The following is a 9,963-nucleotide window of genomic DNA, read 5'->3' on the forward strand; positions in this document are numbered from 1 at the left end:
TGAAACATCGCAATTAAAGCCCCCTGAAAATTATATACGCGGTGCCAGGATCAATTCGTTTCACCCCAAATCCAAATCACAACCATGCTGAGGAGTGAGAGGATTCTGATGCAGGATTCAAAGGATATCACTTATACAGAATTCTGCATCTCAGACGACTGCCATAAACTCTCATCAAAAAATTCAGGGGAGGGGAGGGACACGTGGCAGAGTCCATAGCGTGACAAACAGTATGAGACATTAACACCAGCCACCAGCCAAATGCTAGTAAATTTTATCTGTGGCTGGCAAATTTGTCTCAAATTTGGCAGGTGCCCACCCAGGTCGAGTCAAATATCTAGCTGTCTGGCAAAACAGTGAAATTGGCAGGTGAATTTTGGGAGGCATCTGCCACTGTGGTCAGTGGACAAAACAGTTAGCTTCCTGCCCTGGTGACAGACTCTTAACACATATTTATATCCCCCCGTGCAGCCAGGGGATTGCGACTGATTCCTTACTGCTGCATTGTCCTCCCACCATTACATTACATTACTGCCATTTAACAGACGCTCTTATCCACAGCCACATACCCAACTGTTCACATAGCATCCGTTTACAAAGAAGGACATTTCACTGAAATTAAATATCTTAAAATACTTTACTGAAATGGTACAGATAGGGTTTTTTCCCTCACAAGCAGTGTCCTATTGAACCTGCAACCTTTGGCGTTCACATACCATTACCCTACAACACTGCCCCGTCTAAATAAGGTTAAAAAAAAAATAACACATTAGGAGACCTCTGTCAAAAACAATAATATTGTTTCAAATTTCATTTTTACATTATTTTTCCAGTTTGAGAAGTTTTTTTTTTTTTTTTTTTACAGAAGCATGTAAAACGCTGGCATGACGGACGAGAAGAGGTTCATTCGTACCTCTTACCTTTTGTTTTTGCCAAACCTGGCTTCCGGTGGATAACCAAGGCAACGCAGCCACAATGCAAATAAGTAACTGAGTGTCATTCGTTTCTCAAGGATACCAGCACAGCCTGCCAATTAGCAAGCTGGCTGTTAGCGATCGGAAGCGCTATCGTTCTGCCGGCATTGAATTTCTCCCTGCCACGCCCACTTCGGGGGGGCTCCGAACACCCCCCCGGAGTGGCCGGAGGAGACGGTGGCTTAGCACCGGCGGGAAAGCAAAAACAAGCGGTCATGATAAAAAATGAAAGGTTAAAACCGTGTCAGCCTACCTGCCCTTTTTCTTGGACATGTTCCCATAAATTCAGACACAACTGCAGAGAGAGAGAGAGAGAGAAAGAGAGATACAGTGTATCAGGTTGCTGTCAAACGAATCATCACAAACTGCTAAATGCAAGGAGACATGGGGGTAGTTCCGTTAATGATACGTTTTTGTCAACAGCCCATGGTGGCATTTATTACAATTAATTATAGATCATCACGGATATTTTACACTGAAAACAGATTTGTTTCAATTCTCACGCTAAACGTGTGCTATGCTTACTTTACCAGTGACCTCTATTTATGGTCACTGGGCAGACTCGTTGGCATACTTGAGAGATAAAAACGCGTCAGGGACATTGTGAAATGCATCCACTATGAATAGTCTGGATTTGCGGGCTAGTGTGTACAGGCTACGTCAGGCTTACCTACACTGGCAAACAGTGGGCTATGTAGGCTACGTACTCGTGTGTAATGACAATCGCCTAGACTACAGACTACGTCAGGAGGTTCCTTTGAACACCTTAATTTACAAAAAAAAAAATATATATATATATATATATATTATTCTGGGCGCCAAATCAAAAGAAATATGTACCACACCTTACAGGCCTGTCTATAGCCCACTACAGCAATAGAAAAACAGCAGCGTTCATTTAAATATTTAAATCCCCTGGTGTGCCTTTAGACTGGTAGTATCGCAAAGATGCAGAAAAATACTACGAGACACAGAATGCTATTGATCAACCCGTCGCCATAATACAAATGCGGCGATGATGACGATGCACGTCTGAGCGAAGGGAGTTGACGAACTTCCTGTAATCTTTTTCCTTGTTCGTCTTCTGTTTTACCGTAAGAGGCTGTAGCCACAGGACGTCAACGTGTAGCACAGCCGAAACACAATTTTGCGAAACACGCCAGCACTGCGCGTGAATTCACGAAAACTCACAAGTCTAAGCAAATCTATCGAGACGACTAACGAGTAGAATATGCTCTAAATGGCTGTCTAGCTTGCCAGTGCAACAATATCCACTACCATCCGACTGGTTAGGTTCGTTAGCTGCTATGAAACACACAAAGCCTACACCTCATTTCAATGTCAAATATTTGTTTATGTCGATAGTTCTTTAGCTAGCACATTCGATACAACCGGAAATCAACAATAACAATGTCCTCCATATTGCATAACCTTGCTTCATAAAATACTGCAGTGTCTGGGAATGCAATGTTCCCATTCAACGCTGGGAACACGTCCTTTTTATTGAAGCAAATTCCTAATTCGCTGGATTCTCCAGCCACCGCACCCTTCTCGAGCAAAAGTGGCGGTGCTTTGTTTTATTTATTCGCGGAATAAACCAGTCAAAAGGTGTCATGCGCGTACAACAATATTGTTCTCGTGCCGATACATTTGATCATCAAAAAATATGACTTACAGATCGGAAGTATCAGTAGCGTAAGCTAATAATCAAATAGCAACATGGACAACATCGCGGACTACGTCACATATGAGCCTCTATATAATTGTTTTGCATTCGTTAAAGATATCCCCAATAACTGTCATGGCATTACCGTAGCGTGCGCAACAGGCAAACGGGTCGTTCTGGGCGTTTTAAATAGCCTCAATTCGCTGTCCTTCATTCGCGTGGTCAGCTTGATTGAAAACTGACATTGATTAAGAATTACCTGTTCACTATTTTCATGTCTGTGTGATGTAATTCTCTCTGCAGAGCGCAGTCTACCTCACGCGAGCTTCGGAAACCCTTGAGGAAAATGGGTAAAAACATAACCAAAGAAAAAACTACAAATACCAAACCCGAAGCGTGTTTAGGTCCCTAATTCTGACGTCACTGTACTACTGGATCCCGGAATTTGATAATTTACCAATAATTTAGCTAAATTAGTTTTTCGGGATTCTGAAAGTCTCACACCCATAATTGTTATTCGTGTTAGATGGCACTCACCTGCTTTATTGAACTTTATCGCTGGGATTGGCTACGGACTATATTTTAGCTCAAGTTCACTTCTGACGTTAGGGCTTGTGCAGGGATATGTAGTTCTAATGTCGTGTAGCCTACGTTACGTCGAACACCTTTTTGTTCATCGACAGGGTTGCCAGACCGGGGATTCGTCCCAGTTAAAAAGAAAAAAAAATCACGAGAGACCTTTCCACGTTTCGTATTAACATGTACCGCATTCCTAATCATGCCTGGAGGGTTTTAAAAGACAACCTTCTTGAAATTTCTTTAAATATATACATACAGAATCAACTGTAGGTATTCGATCCTATCATCCGGAGGAATGTTAAATGGCTAAGAATGAAAATGAGGCATCTGGCAACACGGGGAAGTCCGCACCATTGTCTGTCTCTGTTGCACAGCGGCTGATCGCTGCATTTTAGGGTTGTGACTACGTGCCAGCTATTTGGAACAGCCTAGTATTTTTAATACTCACTTTTAGCAATTTCGTGACAGTTAAGTATGCACATTTGGTGATGTGCATATCTTTGTTATAAATCGATCGTATCATGCCATGAAGGGCAGGGTGACTTTGACCATCCATAGCCTATTTACATCGGAAAATGTCTGTACTGCTGTCTCCAGTGGAATTATCTGACTGCATGTATTTTTTTATTATTATTCTTCATTTGCTTATAATGAAAGAATGCATTTGCATTCATTCCTGTAAACAATTATGTTAATAAAAAATTAATTTCCGCAAAGGAAACTTGTTCCGATGACTTCACTCTGGCTTTATAATACAAACAGGAATTACTTGCTTGTGGTCACGTGATCATTTCACTAAAGTAGGCTAGGTATGTTTTTGTTGTCACTATTGTGACATGTTGGATGAAATGGAGAAGACTTGTTGCTCTCAATCTGTTAGCAGGAGGGCGAAGGAAGAACCATTATGCATATAGTTTATATACGCAACATACCGTTTCTCATTTTGAAAGTCCGACATGTTTTGCAAATATTTTTTTTTGTTTATTTTTATTACGAATGAAATATAGACATATGACAGATGCATGACTGTTTTTTGCGGTCTTATGGCTTTATTGCATTTAGCACGTGAATATATATCAGCATACGATATGCTTGTGAACGCCGCGTTTTTTTTTTTTTCGTTTTTTTTCCCAGGATTCCCCTGCTCTCTCAAATACCATTGATTGATCGACAGTTCTGGCAGTGACCACTAGATGGCAGTCAATTCCTTTGTCCCTCTCCCACACCTCACTGCAGCAGTCTTCAGACGACGTGTTGTTTAACGTTTAACTAGCCGAATAATTTGGCGTGTTTTCACGTCAGGCACTTAACAAACCCCACGTCCCCGTTTGTCTTGACCTCCTTGACGCCAGCTCAAAAGATTAATTACATGGGCCCGTTTTCCAGTGTAATGTTTTGTGAAGCAATATCCCAAGCAACAACCATCATATCCCATTGCAGGAAGAACTATTGAAATACTTTTTTTTTTGTTCCAGCCCTTACATGAACAATGTTTTTTTTGTAGAAAGTATTTTGAAGAATACACTCTTCATGTGTGGTCATACTTTTGCCTGCCACACCCACAGACCTGCACTCACGTGCACACACACCCACGGATACATATGTCTGCACATGCTGACGTACACACACACACACAGTACCCACACACACACCCGCACCTGCAGACACACAAACACATACACAATCACACACACACACAGTACCCACACACACACCCGCACACCTGCAGACACACAAACACATACACACTCACAGTCACACTCACACACACAGTACCCCCCCCCCACACACACACACACAGTACCCACACACACACACACACACACACACACGTAGAGACCTTGAACCGGCTGCTTCCGCTCCTTTTCGCTAACAAACCCGTCGCCGTCGTCACCAGGGCAACCGAGCGGGAGGGGCCAGCCTCCGGCACGACTCCGGCCGCACGGGCAGGAGGCGCAGGTGTACGGAGGAGGGGAGGCACGCCGTTTCTCCATCGCCGGTGCATCCGCCTTCCTTCTCCGACTCCTGGTCCGTGCCTTTTTCAGGCGCCCAGGCCTGGATGTACCCCGACGAGCGCAAAGCCATCTCGCTGCTCGTTTGCTTTTGCCTGGTGCTCTCAGCGCTCTCCCTGTCTTAACGTCGCCGAAAATGTCAGGGCGTGGCCCCGCTAGAACTCGGCAAGAGTCACGGAACATTGATTGCCATGTCACTGATCAGGGAATGTCCGCGACCGATCCGTCTGTGATGTCGTAGAGGCATCCACAACTGATCCGTCTGTGATGTCATAGAGGCATCCGCGACTGATCCGTCTGTGATGTCACAGAGGCATCCGCTTCCTGCTGAAAGCTCATAATGACACACTGCTTGCTCGGTCCATTAATAATTTGCCCCGGGGAGACCAGCAAGTTCCAACCCATCGGTTATTGATGCAACACCAAAATTCATGGGATATGGTCAAAGAAACAGTTGGGCAACGATAGAAATTATTACATTGGTTGGTGTGATTTGCTACAGATAATAACAAGTGAAAGATGGGGGATGTCCCCTGCTGGCTATTTTTACTGTAAGAAGTATCAGACTTCTTGCAATGGAGGCTACACACGTCTACTCTGCTCAGTTCAATTCATTTCTCCATGCCATAAAGGGCATAATGAAAATGTGCTCCTGCTCATCGATTCGCTATCGAATGACGCCAAAAAAAGTATCAAAGTCACTGAGGCAGCCTCCGTCGCGGGTAACCGGACGCCAGATCTGCCTCAGCAGCTCACCGTCCCGGCGGATGTTCACAGAAGAGGAGCAGCATCCTGCAGTCGCCAGTGCTCCCACAGGAGATACAGTCAGCCAGCCAGAACCCCCCCCCCCCTTATTTTCGGTGCTCAGGAACTAATCAATTGCCCCCCGCGTACAAGAAGGGCACTGATCGATGGGGGTGGGGGGGATGGGGGGGGTGCTCCTGGTCTTAGCCCCAAACTGTGGAGAGCAGCTTACCTTTAAGCAGCACCTGGGCGGATTGGGTAACGCAGCCCAGGTACGTGAGCTCTCTCCACCAGCCGCCGCAGCCCAGACCAATCCGCTTCTCTGGCGGATCGAATGCCAAAATAACACAATGATGAGGACGGGCCAATCAGCCCAGAATTGCTCATCGTTTTCACCCACTGAGTTGTACCTACTGCCCTGATTACCCACAGGCCAGATAGCATTTAACATATTAAACAAGAGTATTTGGATTTGTATTTAGATTTTTTTTTTTTCCTTCTCACGTTTGGTCCTGCAGGTGAGAGCCTTTGCCACAGCCTGGACCTGTGCCTGTCATCTCCAGATGGATGACCTCGCCGGCTAATTTATTCAGACTTCCCCCACCTCTCGAGCGGGAGAAAAGATAGAGATCTTCTGGGGGGAAATTAGATCTGAGTGTTATCAACGCCGGCAACAAACTGTGACTAATTACCTGTTAAAAATCATTTGTTTTAGTGCAACAGAGTGCGAGAAACTTGAGAGGGGAAAAGCTGGGTGGCAGTGTAGTATAATGGGTAAGGAACTGGGCTTGTAACCAAAAGGTCGCAGGTTCGATTCCCAGGTAGGACACTGCCGTTGTACCCTTGAGCAAGGTAATTAAACCGCATTGCTTCAGTACATATCCAGCTGTTTTAATGGATGCAAACGTAATGTAACTGCTGTGTAAAAGGTTGTGTAAGTCGCGCTGGATAAGATCGTCTGCTGAATGCCTGCAATGTAAGGTAATGCCTCGGTCGTTCTGCCAGAATCCTGTGCCTCACCTGGGAAGGCGGGTTTGGGCACCAAAAGACATGGGAACAGCCGCATCATTAGCGAGCCCACAGACTCGAAGCTCGTGACTGTGAAGCAGATATTCCACAGCGCATTCCTCCTTAAAATAATCTGGGGGTTAAATCTAAGGGAGAAAAGGAGAAAATCTAAGAGGAAAAGACCCCCCCCCCCCCCCCACCTCGAGTTTCAGAAAGTCTGATGTCACGATTCCGCCCCCTCCCTCCTCTCCCTGCAGTCCTCCCCATCACCACCAGAGGGCAGCACTGCAGCGCCGGCACACGGCGCAGGCTCGCTCCGCTGCAGCACCGGTGCGGAGCCTGTTGAACGCAGAGGTGCAGCAGCAGCGGCGGCAGGTCTAGGCTGCGCTACGCGCCCGCGGAGAAGGTCTCTGTCTCTCTCGCGTGCGCGGCAGGGAAAATGACAGCGAGAGCGAACCGTGACAATCCGTGCGCCTTTTAGAGAGGAGTTATAAACTCGCCCGGCTCCCCACTGGCCTCCCACCCTCCACCCAAGTCGTTATTACGGTGTTAAGAGCTCTCTCTCTCTCTCTCTATCGCTATCTCTTTATCTATCTCTATCTCTCGCTATCTCTCTCCATCTCTCACTGTCTCTCTGTGCCTCTCTCTCTCTCTCTTTCTCTCTCTCACCTCATTTTCATTTTGGAAAATTAAACAGAATTATAACGAGGTTTGAATGTAATACAGAGCCTGCAGGTGGAGTGGGAGGTGGGGGGGGGGGGGGGGGTGATTTTAATAAACACCAGGCTGCACACTGTGGCTCACACACACTCCTGACAGGAGAAATGCTGCACCGCACTGCACCTCATCCCTCCCCTAATAGAGCGATCCAGAGCCTGTGGAGGATGCAGCAGGTGGCAGGTAATCAGACACACACACAGCGCACGCCGCCACGCTCGCCGCCACCCACCCCAGCTCCTGCCATTCAACCCGCGGACTTTGAGTGAAGGCTGAGACTTGAAGAATTTAAGAATTTTTGTTGTTTTTTTTTTTAACCAGGAGAACTTGTCTGTCCGCCATTGTTGCAAGAGAAATCCGGCCATAGCGGAAAGGGTGACCACGAAAGGGAACGCGGGTAGACTTTGATCGGGAGCGAGTCTGCTTTTTTCATTTTTTTTCTTTTTGGTTGGTTTTGTTTTTTTGTTTTTTTTGTCTTCGTATCCAACAACTCTTCAAATGCTCGGAATGAAAGCCCCTGAGGAGACGACTAAACCAAGAGGCTGGAATGAAGGCTTTGTGAACTTAATAACCCTTTGAAGGGCAGGTTTTCCAGAATGTTTCTCAGAATTCAGAGTCAAGTGTTCTAGAACTCCACTGCTTTCAGATGCCAGCAGTGACTGTTACATCGCCATTAGAATGTTCCGTTATGAACATTCCAATCACACGTTTGTGACCTCACACCTTGAAGGGCTTATTACACGATACTGACCGAGTCGTCCTCTGCACTGTCAGGCGATTGGTCCACTCACCAGTCACATGGTAAGGCCCGGTGTGGATTATATGTCCCAGATAAAAAAAAGTACCAGAGGACACTTGTGAAGAGGGGGTCATTCAAGCAAGTGTAAATCTGAAGAAACAGAGGCACTGTCCCCATTTTTGGATTTGACCCAGTGCCCCAGTGGAAGCAGACCACCCACACCTGCCCCCCCAAACGCACCCCACCACCCCTGCCTGTCCCGCCCTTCTCTGCACCCCAACACTAAGGGACAAGTGGGAAAATATATCTGCAGCCCCGGTTTCGACAACAGCAACCCGTCCCCTGAGGTAGAACAGGCTAGGTAAACAATTCTACATTCTAAAAATTCTAAGCATTTACATTTTTTTGTATTAAAAAAATAAACATCCTTTGCGGTTACATTTTCATATTTTATCCTGTATTTTCATGCGTGACCTGCTTGCAAAGCTTTCCGGGTAATCTCTTATGTTTTCCATTACCGGCTGAATTGAAACGGTGGCGACAGTAATGCCCTTTAAAGAGTCAAAATGAAGGACGTTAGCTGAGAATATCTGTAGTTGACTTGCTGTTGTTAGTTAGTTAAAGGCGTTAGTGAAACTGTGTGTGGGGATTGGTGTTTAACTGCCCCGTATTGTTGAGCTAATTTCGAGGAGCTTCACCTGGTGCTATTTAAGTGGTGTTCATCTGTGGTTCAACAGTGTGCATCTGATTGTGTCGTCGCTTCTGCCGTCCCCCGCGATTCAGATAAGCGTATCATAACTTAATTTGTTTCTGCTGTTGCTAGTTAGCGAACATAGTTGTGTGTAATTTAGGTAGCCTAATCTTTTTTAAAACTTGTCTCAACTGTTGCTAGTCAGCAAGCTTAGTTGGGCGTTAGCTGAGAATATCTGTAGTTGACTTGCTGTTGTTAGTTAGTTAAAGGCGTTAGTGAAACTGTGTGTGGGGATTGGTGTTTAACTGCCCCGTATTGTTGAGCTAATTTCGAGGAGCTTCACCTGGTGCTTATCTGCCCTAATGAAGCTAATGCAAGCACGTAATTGTCACCCAGTATTTATAGCTCCAGCGGAGGCTGCCATAGGCAGCCTCGTCATCAGTTTATCATGTTTTTAAACCCCATTCCCTTGTGCGCGCTGCCTCGCCCCAAATGGTCTGTTCACCGCAGGCGTAATTTAACCAACTTGATCTACCCACCCTTATCCACACCTCAGGAATTCACTGTCACAGGTGGATTATGGAACTGCCAGTCAGCCGTCCAGAAAGCTGACTTCATTACTGCCTTTGCCAAGACGAAGTCTCTTGACTTCCTGGCTCTCACGGAAACCTGGATCACTCCCGATAACACCGCCACCCCAGCTGCACTGTCTGCGGGATACTCCTTCTCGCACACCCCCAGGGCCTCTGGCCGAGGCGGGGGTACCGGTCTACTCATTTCCTTGTCCTGGAAGTTCTGTGTCCTCCCCAGTCCTAACCCTACTTTCTCCTCCT

The 9,963-nt window shown here is 46.2% G+C and overlaps 1 protein-coding gene across 4 annotated transcripts in view; it reads right to left on the minus strand.

Annotated features, from left to right (window-relative positions):
- Positions 1 to 3,202, minus strand: part of LOC118229428 (spindlin-W-like) — a 10,844-nt gene extending 7,642 nt beyond the window's left edge. The window contains exons 1-2 of one of the 4 annotated variants that reach the window (XM_035421375.1): positions 3,178 to 3,202; positions 1,228 to 1,269 (exon numbers count right to left, since the gene is read on the minus strand). In XM_035421375.1, coding sequence (XP_035277266.1) covers positions 1,228 to 1,247 — 20 coding nt within the window. In that variant the 5' untranslated portion in view covers positions 1,248 to 1,269; positions 3,178 to 3,202. Of the gene's footprint in view, positions 1 to 1,227; positions 1,270 to 2,649; positions 2,742 to 2,785; positions 3,035 to 3,177 lie in introns of those variants that run through there. The other 3 variants (XM_035421372.1, XM_035421373.1, XM_035421374.1) reach the window with 3 other exon arrangements.
- Positions 3,203 to 9,963: the final 6,761 nt, after the last annotated feature.

Source organism: Anguilla anguilla, chromosome 6 (assembly GCF_013347855.1).
Source record: "Anguilla anguilla isolate fAngAng1 chromosome 6, fAngAng1.pri, whole genome shotgun sequence".
Lineage (NCBI taxonomy): Eukaryota > Metazoa > Chordata > Actinopteri > Anguilliformes > Anguillidae > Anguilla > Anguilla anguilla.